The following is a 23,618-nucleotide window of genomic DNA, read 5'->3' as shown; positions in this document are numbered from 1 at the left end:
AAGATGAGAAAGTGGATGTGGGAGAATAGATTGAATGAGATATATCGGAAAGGTGTAGATGAGTTTTGTGATTTTGCTAGAGAGAACATGGTAGATGTGAAATCTATTCATTGTCCTTGTATTAAATGTGGAAATCATAGACATTTTTCGATTGATGTCGTTCGGATCCATTTGTTTGCATATGGAATAATGACCTCGTATCAAAGATGGTTCTACCATGGTGAGGTTTTTCGTTCTACGGCAAATGAGGATGATGTTGAAGATGATATTGATGATATGTGCGGAATGATGAATGATTTGGAGGACGATTTTGTTGAGCGACCGGAATTGTTGAGTCCATGATGAATGATGCGGAGACACCATTATATGAAGGGTGTACAAGCTATTCGAAGTTGTCATTTTTAGTTACATTATTTCATTTGAAGGCGTCGGGGGGTTGGACAAACACTAGTTTTACTCTATTGTTGGAAACACTGAAAGAAGCATTTCCGAAAGACAATAAAGTACCTTTAAGTATGTATGAAGCAAAGAAGACTTTGAGTACATTAGGCATGAAGTACGAGAAATTCCATGCGTGCCCAAATGATTGTGTTTTATATAGACACGAGTATGAAGATCTAGATGAATGTCCGACGTGCAAAGAGTCACGGTGGAAGAAGGGTAAAATTCCATGTAACGGGGTTAAAGGGTTCCAGTTAAGGTACGTACATTTTCATCACTTGATTAGGAAATACATGTAGCTCATATTCATTATTTATTACTGATTTTCGTTAAATATATTTCAGTCGTTATGGTACATTCCTCCAATGTCGCGCTTTCGTCGAATGTTTAATAGTGTCAAACACGCGAAGAACATGGTTTGGCACTCCGAAAAGCGTATCGATGATGGTATGTTGAGACATTCCGCTGATGCTGCACAGTGGAAATCATTCGATTTAGAGTATAAGGATTTCAGTGTTGATACTCGAAATTTGCGCCTTGGTCTAGCTTCTGATGGAATGAACCCGTTCAGCATGATGAGCAGTAAATACAGTGTTTGGCCGGTTATACTTGTGAACTACAATCTCCCTCCAAAGCTATGTATGAAGAGAAAGTTCTTGATGTTAACGCTTTTGATTTCAGGACCGAATCAACCAGGAAATGATATTGATGTCTATTTGGCACCGTTGGTCGATGATTTGAAGATGTTATGGGAGAAAGGGATGGAAGTTAAAGACGCTTACCGTGGAGATTCGTTCAACTTAAGGGCAATATTAATGTGGACTATTAACGATTTTCCGGCCTATGGAAACTTGTCAGGATACTCTGTGAAATGCTCGATTGGTTGTCCGATTTGCATGAAAGACACATCTTCCATCCGTTTGAAGCATGGTAAGAAAACTGTTTTTCTGGGTCATAGAAGATTCTTACCAAGAGATCACTCGTATAGAAGATTGAAACAAGCATTTGATGGAAATTCAGAAGAACGACCCCCTCCTAGAATTTTGTCTGGTGAAGATGTCTATGAGATGGTTAAAAACGTCAATGAAGTGCTTGGGAAAAGAAAGCGGAGTGCTAGTACTAAAGAATCGTTCAAAGAGAATCCTTGGAAGAAGAAATCGATTTTCTACGACCTTCCTTATTGGAAGACACACTACGTCCGGCATTGTCTGGATGTTATGCACATCGAGAAAAATGTTTGCGAATCGCTTATTGGTACACTTCTTGATGATCTAAATAAATCGAAAGACGGAATAAAATCTCGATTGGATCTCAAAGAGATGAATATAAGAAGCATTTTGCATCCCGAGGAGGGGGGTTGGAAAAAAACAAAATTACCACCGGCAAAGTACACTCTAGATCGAAAGGAGAAAAAGAAATTGTGTAACTGGTTTGGTTCTATTAAAGTCCCCGAAGGTCATTCGTCAAACGATAAGAGGTTCATGTCTTTGAAAGATTTGAGACTTATTGGAATGAAGACGCACAACTGTCATGTGCTGCTACAACAAATGTTGCCTCTTGCTTTGCGAGGAATTGTGCCAAAAGATGTGAGGTTTGCAATATCAAAGATATGTGTATTCTTTAACTCGATTTGCTCGAAGGTCATTGATCCAACTCGATTGGATTTAATGCAGTCAGAATTGGTGAAAACTCTGTGCTTGCTCGAAAATATCTTTCCACCTTCGTTTTTCGACATAATGATCCACTTAACCGTCCACTTGGTACGTGAAGTGAAATTAGGAGGGCCTGTGTTTTTACGGTGGATGTATCCAATCGAACGTTATATGAAAGTGTTGAAAAGCTACGTGAAGAACTACAATAGGCCGGAAGGAAGCATAATCCAAAGAAGTGTAGAAATGAAAAATGGTTGCAAGAAGAGCACAACCGTTTGTTTCAAAACTGGCTTGGAAAACGCTTATTTAAAGAGGCAGGACATTCATCTACGTTGAGTAAACTATCTGGCGGGCCTTCCTCAATGGTTACAAGGTACACTGCTTGGTCTGTTAATGGTTTTACATTTTACACAAGAGAACGAGACAACAAGCATCCCGTACAAAATAGTGGTGTTACATTGTTTGCCGAAGCTTTACAATATTTCGTCGGCAAAAGATAAGAATCCAAAACATGCTTTTATGAAGTATTACGGATACATTGAAGATATTTGGGAACTTGATTATTGCGGGTTGCGAGTCGCATTATTCAAGTGCAAATGGGCAGACAATAATCACGTTAAAGTTGATAATGAAGGAGTTACAATTGTCGACTTTAGACGGATTGGCTACGAGAATGATTCATTTATTTTGGCTTCGCAAGCAAGTCAAGTGTTTTATGTTTCGGATCCAGCAAATCCTGAGTTATCGTTAGTGGTTCATATGAAAGCGAGAAACGGTAACGAAGAAGAAGACGAAGACATGTCTAGCATTCCTCCGTTCACATCAGGATTACCGCCAATTGATCAAGAGATGGATGATTTTGATGACGACGATGTTTCACATCTACTTCGTAAGGATATAGATCCTATTTTTGTTTGATATTGAACATTTAGATAATGTATTTTCATTTTGGATTTTATGTTATTCTCCTGTGGACAACGTTATTTTTCATTCAAAATTTCTCTATACAATGTCATTTACATTAAAATTACATTTCTCCGACATCGCCACGGCTGAGTACAACACTCGCCGCGGCAAGATAATCTCGCCGCGGCCATATACAAATCCTGCCGCGGCGAGAACCTTTCTACAACGCTTAAACAAGCGTTGTAGAAACTTCGCCGCGGCAACATATATTTCATGCCGCGGCGAGGTGACTTCGCCGCGGCGGGAATATCACCTCGCCGCGGTGAGATATCTTTTTAAAAATCCAAGACTCTCGGTATAAAAAAAACAAAATCTCGCCGCGGCCGTATATAAATCCTGCCGCGGCGAGAACCTTTCTACAACGCTTAAACAAGCGTTGTAGAAACCTCGCCGCGGCAACGTATATTTCATGCCGCGGCGAGGGTAGTTCGCCGCGGCGGGAATATCACCTCGCCGTGGCGAGACAAGTTCTTAAAAAACACAGACTCTCGGTATTAAGAAAATCAAAATCTCGCCGCGGCGAAGTAATATTTTAGCCGCGGCGTAGAGTACTCGCCGCGGCGGGGACTATATAGTGCCGCGGCGAGAATAGTCACGCCGCGGCGAGAAAGGTACCTAGCCGCGGCGACGAAGCACTCTACCACCTAATCATTCACTTTTTTTTTCCAATATTTAACCTGTTCTCCAACTAAAAATGATCATTCAATTAAGATTTCTATAATCAATAAAACAAACCAAACTAGTCTTAAACATATAACATCAAGTTTCAAACATATATGAAATAAAACACACCAAACGAGTCTCAAACAAAGACTGAAGTCTCAAACACACAAATAAAACACAGTAATCTAGTCATAAACTGAAACTTAAATTTAAAAAGAGTTTGAAATTTATATGGAAGAGTTGGTGTTGTTGGTTCTTGAAATTTACTCGTCATTCGGTGGTGGTGGTGGTGGGTTCGCCGGATATTGAGGAGGTGCCATATGCGGTGGCCACTGTGGTGGTGCGTACGGATAGTCGGAGTACTGAGGATATGGAGGAAATAACACCTGATTCTCTTGGTTGATGTCCCACCGAGAGTAGAGATCGTTCAATTGATTGATGTGAGAGGCGCCATACTCCGCTTGTTGGTGCATGTACTGTTGCGTGTGTTGGAACCCCCCGACGAGATAGTTGGAGCAATGCGCAATGTAGTCGATGGTGGCGGGGTCGATTACCGGAGGTGCTGGTAAGCGCAATAGGGGCTCCGCTTCCCCCTCTTTCTCCGCTTCCTCCGCTTGCTTTTTCCTTTACTCTGACCTCTGGAAGAGCTCGGAGCCTTGGAGCCCGCCGTGTTTTTAGTTCGACGCATTTTCAAGCTCCTACAAAACAGAATCACAAATAATTCATAAACAATTCGACCAATCACAAATTCATGAACAATTCGATCAATCACAAATTCATAAACAATTCAATCTCAACATTAATATACATAACCATTTTAACCACTAACCTATGTAACAATATGTCAAACACAATCCGGACATTTCAATTTAACTCAAATTCTCATTCAAATTCATTCATATCAACAAAACCCTAATTTGACTAAATTCACTCATTCAAATTCCACTAACCTAAACCCTAATTTCTTGTTCTAAAAAGAGAAAATCAAACAAAACCCTAAATTTGTGAATTAAAAAAATCAAACTATGTGCAATTCGGGTAAACAACAAGAAATCCATATCAACAACACGAAATTAAATCAATAACTACCTTAAAAAACTTTTAAAATCATACCTTACAATGAGGCAGCAAGTGAGAGAGAGAGAGAGAGGCGCGAGAGGAAGCACGGCGAGGACTCGGCGAGAGAAAAATGGCGGCGAGGACAAGGCGAGAGAGAGTAGACGGCGAGGACAAGGCGACGGCGAGATTTTGGGGCGACGAGGACGTGGCGAGGGTTTTGGAAGAAAAAACGGGAGAGATGCGGCCGAAAATGGTTGTCTCGTGTGTGGGTATTGGAAAAAATGAGAAAAAAAACTGAAAACGGCCTTTTATAGTGAAAACCTAAAAACCCTCGCCGCGGCAAAAATATGTCGTCGCCGCGGCGAGGAGTTCCTACAACGGATTTATAACCGTTGTAGGAACGTCTAGCCGCGGCGAAATTCTTCACTCGCCGCGGCGAGACAGGGTTGAGGTGGAGGCGGGGCAGGGGGCGAGGTGGAGGCGGGGCTGGGCGAGGTGACGGCGGGGCTGGGCGATGTGGAGGCGGGGTTGGGCGAGGACGTGGCGAGGTGGAGGCGAGTACGTGGCGAGCGAGAGGCGAGGTGGAGGCGGGGCAGGGGCGAGGTGGAGGCCGGGCTGGGCGAGGTAGAGGCCGGGCTGGGCAATGTGGAGGCGGGCTGGGCGAGGTGGAGGCGAGCGAGAGGCGAGGTAGAGCGGGGCTGGGCGAGGTGGTGGCGGGGCAGGGGGCGAGGTGGAGCGGGGCTGGGCGAGGTGGAGGCGGGGCTGGGCGATGTGGAGGTGGGGCTGGGCGAGGTGGAAGCGAGGTGGAGGCGGGGCAGGGGCGAGGTGGAGGCGGGGCGGGGCTGGGCGAGGTGGAGGCGGGGGCGAGGTGAAGGCGGGGGCTGGGCGAGGTGGAAGCCGGGCTGGGCGAGGTGGAGCGCGGGGCCGGGGCGAGGTGGAGGCGGGCTGGGCGAGGTGGAGGCCGGGCTAGGCGAGGACGTGGCGAGCGAGAGGCGAGGTGGAGGCGAGGACGTGGCGAGCGAGAGGCGAAGTTGAGGCCGGGCTGGGCGAGATGGAGGCGGGGCAGGGGCGAGGTGGAGGCGGGGCAGGGCGAGGTGGAGGCCGGGCTGGGCGAGGACGTGGCGAGCGAGAGGCGAGGTGGAGGCGGGGCAGGGGCAAGGTGGAGGCCGGGCTGGGCGAGGTGGAGGCCGGGCTGGGCGATGTAGAGGCGGGCTGGGCGAGGCGGAGGCGAGCGAGAGGCGAGGTAGAGCGGGGCTGGGCGAGGTGGTGGCGGGGCAGGGGGCGAGGTGGAGCGGGGCTGCGCGAGGTGGAGGCCGGGCTGGGCGAGGTGGAGGTGGGGCTAGGCGAGGTGGAGGCGGGGCAGGGGCGAGGTGGAAGCGGGGCGGGGCTGGGCGAGGTGGAGGCGGGGACGAGGTGGAGGCGAGGGATGGGCGAGGTGGAGGCCGGGCTGGGCGAGGTGGTCGCCGGGCTGGGCGAGGTGGAGGCCGGGCTGGGCGAGGTGGAGCGCGGGGCAGTGGCGAGGTGGAGGCGGGCTGGGCAAGGTGGAGGCCGGGCTGGGCGAGGACATGGCGAGCGAGAGGCGAGGTGGAGGCGAAGACGTGGCGAGCAAGAGGCGAAGTTGAGGTCGGGCTGGGCGAGGTGGAGGCGGGGCTGGGCGATGTGGAGGCGGGGCAGGGGCGAGGTGGAGGCGGGGCTGGGCGAGGTGGAGGCCGGGCTGGGCGAGGATGTGGCGAGCGAGAGGTGAGGTGGAGGCGAGGACGTGGCGAGCGATAGGCGAGGTGGAGGCGGGGCAGGGGCGAGGTGGAGGCCGGGTTGGGCGAGGTGGAGGCGGGGGCTGGGCGATGTGGAGGCGGGCTGGGCGAGGACGTGGCGAGCGAGAGGCGAGGTAGAGCGGGGTTGGGCGAGGTGGAGGTGGGGCAGGGGGCGAGGTGGAGCGGGGCTGGGCGAGGTGGAGGCCGGGCTGGGCGAGGTGGAGGCGGGGCTGGGCAATGTGGAGGCTGGGCCGGGCGAGGTGGAGGCGGGGCGGGGCGGGGCTGGGCGAGGTGGAAGCGCGGCAGGGGCGAGATGTTCCTACAACGGATTTTATAACCGTTGTATGAACATCTCGCTGCGGCGAGATTCCTCACTCGCCACGGCGAGACAGTTTCTTAAAAAATTCCTTGGCCACGGTATCCACCTCGCCGCGGCGGCGAATATTTCTAGCCGCGGCGAGATATATTCGCCGCGGCGAGTTAGATACCCCGCCGCGGCGACAAGTTTCTACAACGCTTTTGTATAGTGTTGTAGAAACCACCCGCCGCGGCGAGGTATGAATTTCGCCGCGGCGGATTACATTTTTCTACAACGCTTTCACTGTGCGTTGTAGTAAGGTCTCGCCGCGGCAGAAAACACATTACGCCACGGCGTGGATTCTACAACGGATTTTTAAAGCGTTGTGGGAAATCTGATGCACCATGTTTCTACAACGCTTAACTATATGTGTTGTAGAATCTACAAGTTTCTACAACGCTTAACCATATGCGTTGTAGAAACACCAAGTTTCTACAACGCTTGTCCATAGGCGTTGTAGAAACACCATGTTTCTACAACGCTTGTGATAAGCGTTGTAGAATCACTAGTTTCTACAACGCTTTTCATAAGCGTTGTAGAAAGTGAGTTGTATAATCCAACATTTGTAGTAGTGTAGTCAGCTACATGTTTGCCTAGTTTTTTTTTTCATATAAAGCCCTAATGGGCCCTTGATTATTCAAGTTCGTGGGTTTAGCCCACATAAAAAAAAATTAAATTCAAATATTGGTATTTTATTTGGAATGTATATATTTTAGAATAAATTAATTGAAGCAACATGTCACCAAAGTGGCATTTCTTGTGGAAATTTATTTATTTTAAAGTATAAAAGGTTTTGTACTTGTAATTATTTTGAATATTTATCGGCCCAAAGGAAGGTAAATGTTTAACTTGATTGCATGTATGTTTGCGCTAATAAATACGTGATGATTCTTCGATTTTACATATGAATATTAGATTGGCCCAAAGGAAGATCTATTATTTGATATGTTCATTATTATCAGTATTTGATTAGTGCACCAAGATATCACTTACAAGTAACTATTTTTGTCCAAAGACATAATATTGATGGAGTGCATGGTATCTTGAGATGGGTTTTTACCATATTTGAATTTGAATTTTTTGAGTTTCGGTTTAGGTTTTTTCTTTGAGCTTGTTTGTTTATTTGATTATTGTTCTTTGTATCAGTTACGATTCCTGAAAATGTTTCTGCCAACATCAATTCAATTCATTTGCTGAGTGGCTCCAACTTCAAGTCATGGAAGGAGAACTTGTTGATTGTTCTCGGGGTCATGGAAAAGAAAGAAGGATAAGGAAGCTGCGAATACAGCACCTTAGAAGAAACATCAAAAGCAACCAGATAACCCTGAGGAAACTGGTTGTTTCTTCTGTCGAGCTGTAGGGCATGTAAAGAAGCATTGTGCTAATTATCATGCTTGGCGTGCTAAGAAACGTATACTTCTTAATTTGGTTTGTTCTGAGGTTAATTTAGCTTCGGTACGTAAAGCACCTGGTTGATGGATTCTGGTGCAACCACTCACATCAGTGTGTCTATGCAGGGTTGCCTCCATTGCCGAAAGTCAAATGATGCTGAAAGATACATCTATGTGGGCGATGGCAAGAAGGTTGAAGTTGAAGCAATTTGACAATTTAGATTATTGTTGCAGACTGGATTTTATTTGGATCTTGATGAAACTTTTGTGTTACCGTCTTTTAGACGGAATTTGATTTATGTTTCTTGTTTGGACAAATGTGGTTATTCTTGTTCATTTGAGAATGGAAATTTAGTTTGTTTCACAATTCAAATATGGCTGGTTCCGGTTCTTTATCAGGATATGATAATCTATATTCCATTGAGATAAATGCTTCATTTAATGAATCCTTGCATTTAAGTACTCGAGGTGTAAAGAGAAAATTAACTAGCGAGAATTCGGCCGCGTTATGGCACAAACGATTAGGTCACATCTCTCAAAGGAGAATAGAGAGACTTGTGTCATGCGAAATTCTATATCCCTTAGATTTCACGGACTTCAATATTTGTGTAAATTGTATAAAAGGAAAACAAACCTGTTGTTACGTTTTTGTTGGCTTTATTTTTTAGTGCAAGTTGTGTGGAAAGATGTTGGTCGTTATGCTTCTACTTCTGGTGTGACATCTTTCCTCCTGTGTGCAGACTTTATTTCATGCAAGTTTCCAGTTTTGACAGATTGCTTCGCTGGTGACTTGATTATGCGATATTCTCGCTACTGTCTTCATTACAAGATATTTGCCTCGCTGCTGTCTTCATTACAAGATATTTGCCTCGCTGGTGACTTGATTATGTGATATTCGTTTGAGGCTGGGTAAGGAAACCCTAGATTCGCTTCCGGGCTTGTAAAGCTGCTATAAAAGACATGTGCTTCCCCTTAGCAGCTTTGACGTTTTTGATAAAACACTCAGAGCTCTTGGACGTGCAAGACTGGCGGACTGGGAGGCTGTTTGTTTTGTTAATTGCGGTGTATTTCTCAAACACTATTCCACAAAGATTGAGTGTCTGTGAGAGTTGGGTTTTGTGTTCTCGTGATTGAAGGTTCACGAACAGCTGAAGACTAAAGGTCATCCGAGCCAGGAGGTTGCTCGAAGGGTGGAATTGAGACGGAGCTCAAATTCAGGGGGAGTCCCTGACTAGGTGATCACTTGTGGTAATAGTCTCTAGGTTTTATTGATTTGTTGATTGTAATCAGATATAAACCTTGTGTGCTATTGACTACAAGATAGTGAAATCCTTTCCACTGGCAGCGTGCCTCCAGACGTAGGTGTATTTCACCGAACTGGGTAACCATATCATGTGTATTTATTTACTGCACTGTTTGTTGTTTATCCATAACCTGTGTTCAAGCAAGTTGTCAGACACATTGTAAACACATTGTGTGCGACATCTTGTCTTTGCGACTAATCAAAATTTCAAAACCAATAAAAGGAGATTTGAAGCCAACAGGACTTTGGACGTCTTAGAACTTATTCATATAGACATTTGTGGACCTTTTCCAACATCTTCTTGGAATGGTCAGCAATATTTTATAACGTTCATAGATGATTTTTCAAGATATGGCTACATATATCTCATTCATGAAAAGTCACAGTCACTAGACGTGTTCAAGAAGTTCAAAGCTGAAGTTGAAAATCAACTCGGAAAAAGAATTAAAAACGTCGGATCTGATCGTGGTGGTGTGTACTACGGTAGATATGACGGTTCAGGTGAACAACGTTAGGGAACGTTTGCTAAATTCCTAGAGGAATACGGTATCGTTCCACAGTACACTATGCCGGGTTCGCCAACTATGAACGGTGTTGCTGAAAGACGAAACAGAACGCTTAAAGATAGGTAAGAAGTATGATTTGTCATTCTACTTTACCTGAATCGCTCTGGGGAGAAGCACTAAAGACTGCAACATATATCCTTAACAAGGTTCCAACTAAGGCAGCGAGCAAAACCCCTTACGAACTTTGGACGGGTAAGAAGCCTAGTCTAAAACATATGCATGTTTGGGGATGTCCAACTGAGGCAAGGCCTTATAAGCCTAATGAAAAGAAACTGGACTAAAAGACTGTGAGTTGCTATTTTGTTGGATACGCTGAGAGATCCGGGGGGTACAAGTTTTATGATCCCACAATTAGGTCAATTTTCGAGACAGGAAACACTCATTTCTTTGAGGATGTCGAGTTTGCAGGGGGAGATACAGTAAGAAAATTTGTCTTGGAAGAGGAATATGTTAATATTCCCAAGGTGGTATTGACAATGATCATGACTTAACTCCTGACATTGTTCAAGACCCAATTCAAAACAATATTAAGGAACTCCTTGCTCAACAAATTGTTCCAGAAGAACAAACTCTACCACCTCAAGAACATATGCCTTTAAGAAGATCCACCAGAGAAAGAAGAAGTGCAATACCAGATGATTATGTTATATTTCTTCAAGAACATGAGGATGACATTGGAGTGAACGAAGATGATCCTATTGTTGTCGGTCATTTTCGGAAAACCCGGAACGCTGGAAAGACGCGCCGCTCAAAAGGCCAATGGTCAGGCCGGAGGTCCTGAAGAGCGGCAAGCCTTCAGTCACGAGTCGACTGGCAAGCCCTCGTGCCAAACTCTCAGCTCCTCAAGTCGAGCCTCGCTCCTTGAGTTGAGTAATTCTCCTCGAGTCGAGCCTTGAGTCATTCTCCTCGAGTCGAGCCTCGAGTCGTTCTCCTCGATTCGAGTCTCGCTCCTCGAGTCGAGCCCTCGAGTTGTTCTCCTTTACTCAAGCCTCGCTCCTCGGGTCGAGCCTCGAGTCGTTCTCCTCGAGTCGATCCTCGAGTCGAGCCTCGCTCCTCGAGTTGAGTCACGTTCATTGGGTACCTTCATATTTCGCATGACAAGCATGATATCCGAAGACCGCTAAGGCCCACAAGAGTCCGACGAGATGGGCCGTGCAACATGCACCCCTCAAGGAAACCGCGCGCGCAGCACGCCGAGCAGCCAGCCACGCACAGCAAGCCGCGTGCCGCCCCAGGCAGGCCGCGCGCCGCACCAAGACACGCCCGCGTCGTGCGCCCCATGCGCCGCGCATCCCGCGCCGCGCCTGGTGACCTGCGCGCCGCGCGCCCCTAGTCCCACATGGACAATAAAGGACCCTCTCAAGGCCCTCAAACACCTATAAAAACCCCCTCTCACTGAGGGGGAAGCCATCTCATTCATTCTCAAGAAACTTGAGACTTCACTCTGCTTCTTTGGATGCCATCCTTGGCCTGAAGCGGATTCTCCTCGATTTCTCGTTCTCAGAGATTCCGAAGCACTCTCGGGGACTCCCGAGTGCCGCCTCTCTCGATCGAACGATTAATCTCGAGCCCACGAGTGCTCTAACAGTTTTCGACTGAAAATCGCCTACGCGTCTAGCACACTAGACGCGTCCACCATTTCTGACAAGAAATCGCCTACGCGTCTTGTATTAGACTCCAGTGGAATATAAAGCTGTAGATAATGATCTATTTTTCTCTACAGCTAATATAAAAAAGTAGTGCTAATACTCAAAAAAAGAAAAATGATCAAAATTTCACCATTTTTAAATGGAGGAAAATTTCCCACAAAATGTTGGCACATTTACACTACAGTCAAAGGTAAAGAAGGAGTTGTAATACTTAAAATATAAAAAAATTAACAAAATTTTACTATTTGAGTGTGGGAGGGAAATTTCCCACTCACAAATTAGATTAAGTATTGGAAATTTTCATATTCCCACCAATATGAAAATAAAGTAAAAACCACTAAGTATTAGAAATACTCTAATATTCACACATATACTTCAAAAAGTTCTATCTCCCTCAAATATTACTCGGAGACAGACTTCAAAAAACAGTTCGACGCCTCTCTCTCGCCGTCGCTTAGCTCTTCCTCGACCGCCGCCGATCCACGATGACTTTCACCACGGCTTCTACCTTCTTCACCTTCGACCTAGATGCTTCTTTTTCATATGTACTCTCAGTTGTCCTTTTCAGCATTGTAACAGAGGATATACTTTTATAGATCACGAACACAACATTGTTGCGTCAATAATTCCTCGATCTTTTTTTTTCTTTTTTTTTTTTGTATTATTGAGGATGAGTCATCACCTTCATACTTGCTATTACCGAGAATGGTTTCATGCTTTTTCTTATATATAAAAAATATGGTTTATTTTCATCACTTGCTACTACAATAACCTTTTGTTTTTATTTTGTATCAGCTTTAATGGAGCATGTCTAACTGTGCGTGACCTGGACGCAGTGACGAGGTTTGTGTATTAAATTTCTAGTGCTTTGAATTCAGATTGACTATTTATAATCATCGATGCCATAAACAAGTTCACCATCAAAGAAAGTAATAAATTTTATATAATTAAAAAAAAAACCCTCTAGTGTACTTGAATCTTGAACCGAAAAAATACCCTTTTAGAGTTGTTAGACCATCTCCAGTGGAGCGCTATGCGCTGCCTATTTTGGCGCAAGTGCTCCACTGGACCTTCATTCCCCACGCTATAATAGCGTGGGATGTATTTTGACAACAGTGCAGCGCTATTCGTAGCGCTGCACTGTTAAGCCACTTTATTTATTTATTTATTTTTTTGTAAGTTTTAAAATTTGCCTAAATGCCCAAATTTCATATAATTATTTAATATTTATCCCTAAAATTATTTAATATTTATCCCTAAAATTATTTAATTTATATAAAATTTATTATGTTGTATAATTTGAAAGACAACAATATTTTAAAATACAACAATGATATTTGCACATTGCAAGAAAATTATAATATTAAAACGGTCATAATAAACTAATATCAAACACAATTACATTAGCAATTCGGAACACAATCAACAAGAAAACTCAAAAGACATAAAAAAAACACAATACAACAAAATAAAATTACAATAGATAAACTAATATTCTGGAAGAGTGGTGCCGGATCCCCCGAGACCGGTAAAATATTGAGAATATGAATCAGAAGTCGGAGGTGGTGCATGGGATTGTTGTTGTTCAAGCCTGTTTCGCATAATTTTCGCTTGTTCGGCTTGAACATATGCCCGAACCTGTGGATCTGGTATTGAACTTAAATCCTGGAACAATATTTTATTTTCTTCCTTGATTTCTTTCAATTCCAAGTGGCGTTGCCTGATAACACTTGTCTTCTTCAATTGCTCAAGAAGTTCTTTATTTCCTTCCTCAATACCACTAATTCTAGACATTATTCCATCATCCACTTTTTTTTTTTAATTTGGCTTTCTTCACCCCAATCGGCCGCTCAGGAGGAGATGGATGTGTAGCAGATTCAGGAGTTGGATTTTCTGACTCTTGTGGGCAAGATGAACCTCGAGATGTTTGTCTTGCACTTGAGGCTCCATCTTGGAATTTTTCAAAATTCTTAATAATTTTCCACACATGATGAAACTTCCAACCTTTCTTGAATTTTTCATCTTGTGAAAGCAATACTTTAGCTTGATCCATCTGAAAGTTGATAAAACAATGGTTAAGTAAAAATCTAATCGTGAGAAAATAATAAACTATAATACTCACAATATCTTCAGTTGAAGCACCACTTGGGTGTCTATTCTCAATTTGTCGAATGCATGGATGCATCTTCCTTGTAGCTTTCTCAATCACTTGAATACGGCACTGGATTGATCGCGTCGAACGCATCTCTGAATCCGGACTTTTGCCGTTGTTGTAAGCTTCCGCAACACGAGTCCAAAACTGGTCGGATGATTGGTATATACCGATGATTGGGTCTTGCGAAATCTCCATGTAAACCCTACAAAAGAGTTTGTCTTCATCTCGAGAGTAATTAGAAGCTCTAGACATTTGTTTTACTAAGGTGAGTGATGTGGGGAAATTACAACTTATGAAGGCAATATTTATAGCAAGATTATCACGTTTCTCAACTCGTTCTGACGCGATTTGACTACTCACTTACAAGATTCTCACGTTTCTCAACTCGTTCTGACGCGATTTGACGACTCACTTACAAGATTCTCACGTTTCTCAACTCCTTCTGACGCGATTTGACGACTCACTTACAAGATTCTCACGTTTCTCAACTCCTTTTGACGCGATTTGACGACTCACTTACAAGATTCTCACGTTTCTCAACTCGTTTTGACGCGATTTGACTACTCACTTACAAGATTCCCTCTATCATTAACTTTTTCTCTATAAAATACCAATTCTATCATGAGTTTTAATACATACACTCATTCTATTCTGAGTATAATACACATTCTCTCATTTTATCTCTCAAAATGAATACTAATTGGTCCTCGTCGTCTTGAAGCTCGGATGACGATTTCATTACTAGTTTGGATGAAGAGGAGGAGGCCATAACTCGTGCTATCATCAACAACAATATCTTGATTACAGAGCTTATCCGTCAACATTCCAGCCAAGTAGACATGAGAGCGGGAGGCTCAGTGCCAGGACGTGCTTTCATCAACCGTGATTGAGTGAGTGCAGACCGTCGACTATTCAATGATTACTTTTCAGAAACTCCGATGTATGATGAAGCCATGTTCCGTCGGAGATATCGGATGTCTCGCTCATTATTCCTCCGCATAAAGGATGCTGTTCAAGGTCATGACAACTACTTCGAGCAACGGGTGGATCGCGCCGGCAAACTTGGTTTGTCTCCCCTTCAAAAGATAACAGCTGCATTTCGGATGCTGGCATACGGTGTTCCGGCAGATGCCACAGACGAGTACATCAAAATAGGAGAGTCAACGATGATTGAAAGCATGAAGAGGTTTTGTCGGGGAATCGTTGAGGTATTTTCTGAGCAATATTTAAGATCACCAACAACCAATGATATTGCTAGACTTCTGCATGTTGGTCAACAACGTGGTTTTCCAGGAATGTTAGGAAGTTTAGATTGTATGCACTGGAAATGGAAAAATTGTCCCACTGGATGGGCCGGCCAATACACGGGTCGCGGTGGAAAGCCTACTATTATACTTGAAGCTGTAGCAGATTATGATCTTTGGATATGGCATGCTTATTTTGGTATGCCAGGGAGCAATAATGATATCAATGTGCTAGATTCTTCCCATTTATTTTCCAATCTCACTCAAGGTATCGCTCCTCCTGCCCATTATGTCATACAAGGAATAGAGTATAATATGGGTTACTATTTGGCTTATAGTATATATCCAAAATGGTCAACCATCGTGCAAACTATCCGAGAGCCACGTGGCAAAAAAAAAGTATTTTGCAATGAAGCAAGAAGCGTGCAGAAAAGGCGTAGAACGTGCATTCGGGGTTCTCCAGCAACGATTTGAAATTGTTGCGGGACCGACACGATTTTAGAGTTAGTGCTCCAATAGGAGTTGCGAGAGAAACACCACCAGCGAATGTTGAAATGGTGGGGGATGATGGCACAAGATTTGAGCAATTCGTTAATCGTTATAGACAAATAAGAGATAAAGATGCACACATCGCACTTCGGAATGCATTGATTGAGCACTTGTGGGAAGAGTATTCTAATTCCGAGTCATAATTGTTTGTGTTAAAGTTAATTTATTTGTTGCGTTGTAGTTTGTTCTACTTTATTTTAATTGAGTTGTGTTGTAATTTTTTTTTATTTTAATTGTATTGTGTTGTATTTTATTTTTTGTGTTGTGATTTTTATTAAATAAAATTTTATTTTATTTAATGTGTATTTATATTTATAATTATAAATAATTTATAGAGTAATATTTTACTCATTATCATAATTCTTCTAAGTTATCTAATTAGTAATAATAATAAAAAATATAGGGGTATAAGTATAAATAGGAAATAAAGGGGGGAACAATAGAGTGAAAAATAGAGTGGAAAATAGAGTTCGGTTGGAGAGAAATCACTGTTTATTGAGAAATAGAGTGAGAAATAGAGTGATCGGTTGGAGATGGCCTTATTCTCTTTATTAACTCACACTTTGTTATAACGGATCCAGTTATCAGAGATGTAAAAGCATGAAATCATCTTTGCTTCAGGATCAGCTTATGGTGTGAAAGTTACATTTATTTATTTTTATATATTATTTAGTATTTATTATTATTGATGATCTCTTGCCATCTTGATTTTACTTTCTAGAATTTTTTTATGCACACATAGGTGCCGGTGAAAACATATACGATGGAACCCATATAAGCTCCCAGTAGTGTGGCGCAACATCTTTACTAATGCAGCTTGTGTACTTTATTTTTTTTTCCTACTCATTGTCTCGCATCTTTTAGAAGTTTATTAATGGATATATTTTCAGGCCCTCATCTTTGCCTATACTTGGTAGAGTTCATGATAAAATTCCAGATTACAAGGTTAGTATGTTAAATCATATATAGTTTCAAGATCATTCATGCGCAAATTTTGTTCTCTGACCTTGTCTTAATTTTCAGCCATGGATTGGTGTCAAGTCCTACTCAACTTCAGGTATCGCTAATCTGATCAGTAATAATATATCTTATTCCTATCAACTCAGTTTTTAAACAGCCGCAGTTATAAGGGTCTCATTTTCTTAGAGTAGATATAAGTATTAGCCTTTTCCAATTAAGTTGTAGGCAATATTTTCTCCAATAATAAAAGATTTAAGAGCGGCCCCTGTATTTATAGGTGGCCAAAGGGTGTTTGGGGAACCCCTTGGCCGAGCGCCGGCCTTGGACGAGCGCCGGCCTTGGCGAGCGCCGGCCTTGGATGAGAGCCGGCCTTGGATGAGAGCCAGTCTTGGACGAGCGCCGGCCTTGGATGAGTGCCGGCCTTTGACGAGCGCCGGCCTTGGATGAGAGCCGGCCTTGGCGAGTGCCGGCCTTGGACGAGCGCCGGCCTTGGATGAGAGCCGGCCTTGGACGAGCGCCGGCCTTGGACGAGTGCCGGCCTTGGACGAGCGCCGGCCTTGGATTAGTGCTGGCCTTGGACGAGAGCCGGCCTTGGACGAGCGCCGGCCCTGAGTCGGCCGCGGGCGGGGGAGTCTTAGGACGGCCGCCAGCGTGGCTGTCGCCGATTCACCGGGCCGAGACGGACCGGTAACATTAGCCCCCCGAGTTTATCATCGATTGCAAATCGTGTGGTAAACTCAAAGTTTAACGTTGGCCCATCGGAGAAGCCCGTCGCCAAGAGGTATGTTCCGACGCCTTTTAATATTATTTTTATTTTTTGTCGATCATTCTTGCATCGTTATTCGCGCCCATGGACCCCATTGACCACCTATCGGGGCGTGGGACCATTGAAGGTGATTTGTATGACTTGTTTGAGGACAACCACGTGGACTTGGATGTTTTTTGGGCTCAATTTTCGCCCCCACCAATGATCCCCGATACACGGCATTTGTCGCATTCAATCAACGCTATCGCAATGTCCGGAGAGGATCTCTCATTGGTGGAGGCGTGGCTGGCCGACGAGGGAGAGGGCGCGCGTGCCGGAGACGGCCAACGCCGACAGGAGGACGCCGGGGATAGCGTGCGCGCCGGAGGAGGCGCCTGGGCTCGGGGCGGCGCTAGCGGCGCCGGAGACGTCGGGGAGGACCTGCCCAGGCCGGGGAACGATGCCCCTCTGCCTGCCGGTGGCCTGGGCGACGCGCGAATGCCGGAGACGGCCGCGCCTGGAGCGGCCGGCGCTGGAGGAGACGCGCCGGAGGAAGGCGACGCCGGGGGGGACGCCCCGGCCGGGGGCGGCGCGATCTGGGTCGGCCCCAGCCCCGAAGAAGCCCTAACTCGACCGGGCCGGGCCGACCAGGCGCTCACCAGGCGCGCTGGCGAGGAAAAAAGCCCAGGCGGCGCGAGCGAACCCGGGGTGGCCGCGCGCGGCGAAGCCGGAGCCGAGAGGGGCGCGCCGGCCGACCTCAACGTCGCCTGGGTCGACCCTGACGCAAGGGAGGCTTCTGCTCGACCGGTGGCGGCCGTCGGGTGGCCTGCAGATCGCGCGCGGGAGGATAGCCCCCGGGTCCTGGTCGCGCTGGCGATGGCGCGTGCTGCCGGAAGGTCGCCGGCACTGGGCGACACCGCCCAGGGAGGGGCCGACGCCGGGCAGGAGGCGGCCCGGCCAGGTGGCGCCGGACAGGGGGCGGCTGCTTGCCCATCCCATGGGCAAACCCTAGGCCCCATTGGGCCGGGCCTGGGCGAGGAGGGCGTAGCCGGCCAGGAGCCGGGCCGGGCCGGTGCGCGCGAGGAGGGCCCAACCGGCTGGGGGCCGGACGGGGCCGCTGGGCTGCGTGCGCGCGAGGAGGGCCTGGCCAGCCATGAGCCGGGCCGGGCTGGTGGGCCGGACGCGCCTGGGACGAGTGTTGGGACGCCCGGGCAGGGCTCATGGGCCGAAGACCCGACCGGCCGAGAGTTGGGCCGGGCCGACGGGCCTGACGCGCGCGTTGGAGGCCGGAGGCCGCCTGGGCCGGGCCCGCGCGTGGAGGAGCCACCCAGCCAGGAGACGGGCTGGGTCCTCGAGCTTGACGTGCACGCAGGAGGGAGCGTCGCTGGCCACAGGATGGGCCGGCCTGACGGCGGCGACCCGGCCGGCCGGCAACCAGTCGAACGCTCGGGCAACGTCCCGGATTCCGAACGATCCGATGACTCGTCGAGCCGTCGCGTAGCACCTGCGGCAAGGGTACTTTCTTCCACTGCGCGGGAGGAAACGCGGACCTCAACCTACCGATAGGTGAGTCAGTCGTGCGGGGCAACCTCGACTGCTCGGGTGTCTATGTCCCGAGCTTGATATCCATCGCCAGCTTCAAGAGCCTGAGGAAACGCTACAGCATCCCGGAATCTGTGTCAATCCTTAGACCGTTGCCCGATGATCTTCCGTCCCGCCCTCGAATGGGGTACGCCGCGGTCCACGAGGCGAGTCTTCGCGGGGGACTAAGGTTGCCTTTTCAACCGGTTATCCAGGAGTTGTTAGTTCGACTGGGGGTGCACTCTTTACAGATGTCCCCGGCCTTCTACCGACTGGTCGCGGCGTGCCATATGATGCTTTATCGGGCGAAGAAGAGGGCCGTCACTGCCGACGACATCCAGGACCTCATGACGATACGAGGGGTGTCGGGGAAGCCGGGCTTCTACCTAGCGTTACACCGTAAGCGCTTCGCCATCATTAGCAAGGTTAACTCGAAGCACATATATCCTTGGATATGGGTGTCCGAGTCAGCCTTCGGGGTCGCGCCTCTCTTCTTCGGTCCCGCGGCTGATTTTCCACCTGTAGGCGATATCGAGGGTTCTGAGCTTAAGGCGGTGATCAGGGCGGTCCCGGAATCAAGGCGGCAAGGGCCGCACTTCGAATCCCCAGACCTAATGGCAAGGACTGGGTGGTTCACGCCTGGAGACGACGCTCCCTCGTGCCCGGGTCTCGACGCGGAGGCTACGGAAAACCCTGAATCGGAGGCGGGGGGCTCGTCTGCTCCTCCCCCTGACGTGGGGGGGTACTAACCACACATATGCTTCCCGTTGGTGCACGTTCCATTGTATTGCATTCTAACCTGTCGTCGCTTTATCTTTTTCAGATACCATGACCCGGCGACATCGACCGCGCACGCAAGTACCGAGGGTGGCGCTCGACGTCGAAGCCGGGACCGCGGCTCAACCACAAGCTGAGGCTCGCCATGGAGGGCTTCCAACGCGGCGAACTCCTCGAACAAGCGACCATCGTCGACGACCCTCCCTGGCTCGTCCTCCGGCCACAAGCGTGCCCATACATCAGCGGCGCCAGACGGCATGGAATCGACGCTCTTAGCGGAAGCGGCGGAGCTGAGGGATCAATGCTCTTGAGGGATCCTTGAAACCTCTCTGCGGGACTTCAAGATTCTCCTGACGGCGAGCGACCTCGAGCATTTCCAGAGTGGGATCGGCGATGCCCGAACGGTACGATTTGCTTGCTTGTCTTATGTGCAACCATTATGCTTATTTCGATCGTACGTATATTGTTTGTTCCCACAGATGCTCGCGCGCCAAGAACGGAGCGACCGTATCCTCCGGGACTTGCTGCGTCGCATGCAAATCATGGAGAAAGACAAGGAGAGCACGGCGGCCGCCCATGCTGCCACTCTGGCGGGGGTCCGCACTGTCCAAGAGTTTCAAGCGCTCGAGGAGGAACTGAAGCGAGCTCGCGAGAAGGCGGCGGCCGAGAAGGCGTCTCGGGAGAAGGCTGAGCAGGTGGCTGACACTTTCTTAGGGGAGACAAAGAAACTCCAGGCGGCGCTCTCGAGCCGAGACGAGGAGCTGAACATCGTCCACGCTCGACTGTCGACGAGCGAGATCTCCCGGGTCAAGGCCGAGAGGGAGAGGGAAACTTTACGAGCGGAGGTGCAGACCCTCGTCGAGGAGAAGGACGACGCCGTGCGATCCAAGACGGAGTTGGAGGAGGACTGGGATCTTTCGCTGGAGGTGGCCCGTTACGAGGTGGCCATGCGGGTCAAAGACGCGACCGCGGAGGAGAACGCGTCTCGCGGGATCACATTTTCCTTCTTTGACGCCATGTTTCCTCCTCTAGATGACGAGTTGCCAGAGGATGACCTGATTCCCGAAGTTCCTGCGGAGGCCGCCCAGTCGTCAAACTGTCGGTCCGGTGGAGAAACCGTTGGCGGGTCGGGCGCCCCTCGCCCCGAAGACGACGAAGAGCAGATCGACTACAGCTTAGAGTAGCCAAGTTTTCTTTGGTTTTCTGCGCACTTGGTACGCGTGTCAAGTTTTGGGTTTTGACTGCCGGGATCGACGATCCGGTGCGCGGACGTGATCCGTCCATGCCTTGCTGCCTATCGGTGTGCAAGGCGCAACGTTGCGCGAGAGTGTCGCAGCGAAAGACGTGCGAGGTCGGAGGTCCGGGGCGCGGATCCAACTTGTCGACGTTTCGCTATCTCCCGGCGTGTGGATTCGACTCGTGCGAGAGCGTCGCACGAGGGACGTGCGGGGTCATCGGAGGTCCGGTGCGCGGATCCGATTTGTGAAAGGTGGAATAAATGAGCTTGTTACCCTCACTCTATCCTCCTTAGCCCCCCGAGTTTCTTGGGTGCTTGTAGAGGAGACTAGAAATTATAATACAATGCTTTGAAGCGAAATGTAATTCATTATAATGTTGAAATGGTTAAAAAATTACATCCCAGGCCGTTGGCCGAACTCGCAATTTAAAATTGTCTTTGCTACAATTGAAAATAGAACGAAAACAAAAAAACGTAAAACGGACGAATGAACATCTATTGGTAGTATTGCCGAAGGGGCTCCGCGTTCCACTGGTGCGTGAACACGAGTCCCTCTAGGTTCTCGAGCTCGTACGTGCCGTTGTGGATGGCTCGTCGCACACGGTACGGGCCTTCCCAGGTGGTGCCTAGAACTCCCGCACCTTGTATCTTGGTGTTTTAGAACAACCGTCGAAGAACGAGGCTCCCGTCGGCGAACTTCCGCAGCTTGATCTTGGAATTGTAGTACTTCTCGACCTTCCTCTTTTGTGCAGCAAGTCGGGTGAGTGCGTCCGCCCTCCTCTCGTCTATGAGGTCTAACTCGAGCCTGATTGCGTCGTCGTTGGTGGCTTCTTCGTACTCCTCGATGTGCAAGGTCGGTAGCTTGGTCTCGACAGGTACCACGGCCTCGACGCCGAATGCGAGAACGAAAGGGATTTCGCCAGTCGCATTTCGAGCGGTGGTGCGGTACGCCCATAAGACCATGGGGAGCTCGTCGGCCCAAGCCCCCTTCCTTTCCTCCAACTTCTTCTTCAAGTTCTCTTTGATTGTCTTGTTAACCGCCTCGACCTGACCGTTGGCTTGAGGGTGGCGGGGAGAGGAGAAAGTCTTGCTAATGCCCAGTTGTTCGCACATTTCTCGGAGGCGCGCGTTGTCGAATTGTTTCCCGTTGTCGGTTACAATTGACGCGGGGATCCCGAAGCGGCAGATGATGCTTTTCCAAATGAAGCTCGTCGTGTTTGCCTCGGTGATCTTTGCTAGCGGCTCAGCCTCTACCCACTTTGTGAAGTAATCGATGGTCACGATCGCGTGCTTGTATTGCCTCGGGGACGTAGGCAGCTCACCGATGAGATCGATTCCCCACTTCGCGAAAGGTCGCGGCACAATGATTGGACACAATGGGGCCGGTGCTTGACGTGGGATGTGGGAGAACCTTTGGCACTTATCACATTTTTTGGCCCACTCGTGGGAGTCCTTTTTCAAGGTCGGCCAAAAATATCCAAGTCTTAGCAGTTTTAATGCCAAAGATTGTCCGGCGGCGTGGTTTCCGCACACCCCCTCGTGCACCTCGCGGATCACCTTCCTCGCCTCGACTTCGGTCAGGCAGCGGAGAAGGGGCATAGAGTACCCTCTCTTGAACAAGTTGTCATCCCTCATTGTGTACTTCGGCGCCAAGCTTCTCAGCTTTCTGGCCTCTTCTTTGTCTTCGGGGACGACTCCTCGCTTAAGGAATTCAACGAGCGGAGTCATCCATGAGGGAGGCGGAGTCTCGTCAACTACCCCTACGTCGCCTCTCGAGACGTAGGGTCGGGTCAACACTTCGATCGGGACGCTGCCTTCGCCATCCTCGTCTATCCCAGACGCGAGGCGAGCCAGGGCGTCAGCATCAATGTTCGCCTCTCGAGGAACTTGGACGATCTCGAACCACGACAGGGCCTCTAGATTCTTTTGGGCCTTGGACAAGTATGCGACCATGTTTGGCTCTTTGGCGGCGTAGTCGCCCTTAACCTGGTTCACAATCAACTGCGAGTCGCAGTAAATGCGCACGTTTTGGGCGCCTAGCTTGTTCGCTAGTTCCAAGCCAACGATCAGAGCCTCGTACTCTGCCTCGTTGTTGGAAGCCTTGAACTCGAACCGCAGGGCGTATCTCAGTTTTTCCCTATCGGGATTTGTGAGCACAACGCCGGCGCCAGCCCCCCGGGTGTTTGACGCGCCATCCACGTGCAAGTCCCAGACCGGCCCTATCGGGTCGTTGGTTCTCTTCTTCGACGACTCGCTGTGGTCGTCCTCCTTGTCTTCCGTGCTCTTACTACTCTCGTCGCCCTCGCCGGTCGGGGGCGCGCTTGTGAATTTGGCGATGAAGTCGGCGAGGGTCTGGCCCTTAATGGCGGTTCTCGGCTGGAACTCGATCCCGTACTCGCCCAGCTCTTGGGACCATATCGCCATTCGAGAGGAGGTCCCTTTTTGAAGGGCCTTCTCGATGGGATGTCCCGAGCGGACCACAATGGGGTGCGCTTGGAAGTAGGGCCGGAGCTTTCTCGCGCTCATAACGAGGGCGAGGGATAGTCTCTCGATTTCCGGGTATCGGGTTTC

The 23,618-nt window shown here is 48.3% G+C and overlaps 1 protein-coding gene and 1 pseudogene across 1 annotated transcript; one reads left to right on the top strand and one right to left on the bottom strand.

Annotated features, from left to right (window-relative positions):
• Nucleotides 1–13,287: 13,287 nt before the first annotated feature.
• Nucleotides 13,288–14,206, bottom strand: LOC149380850 (uncharacterized; annotated as a pseudogene).
• A 686-nt stretch (nt 14,207–14,892) lies between these two features.
• On the top strand, nt 14,893–16,386 carry LOC149380849 (uncharacterized). The gene is made up of 2 exons (XM_089601226.1): nt 14,893–15,506; nt 16,329–16,386. The coding sequence occupies exons 1-2, from the start codon at nt 14,893–14,895 to the stop codon at nt 16,384–16,386; spliced, it is 672 nt and encodes a 223-aa protein (XP_089457352.1).
• Nucleotides 16,387–23,618: the final 7,232 nt, after the last annotated feature.

This window comes from Urtica dioica, chromosome 11 (assembly GCF_054948205.1).
Source record: "Urtica dioica subsp. dioica isolate 48M chromosome 11, U.dioica_male_clone48M_v1_H2, whole genome shotgun sequence".
Lineage (NCBI taxonomy): Eukaryota > Viridiplantae > Streptophyta > Magnoliopsida > Rosales > Urticaceae > Urtica > Urtica dioica.
The sequence above is the reverse complement of the archived record's forward strand: the minus strand, read 5'-3'. Positions and strand labels throughout refer to the sequence as shown.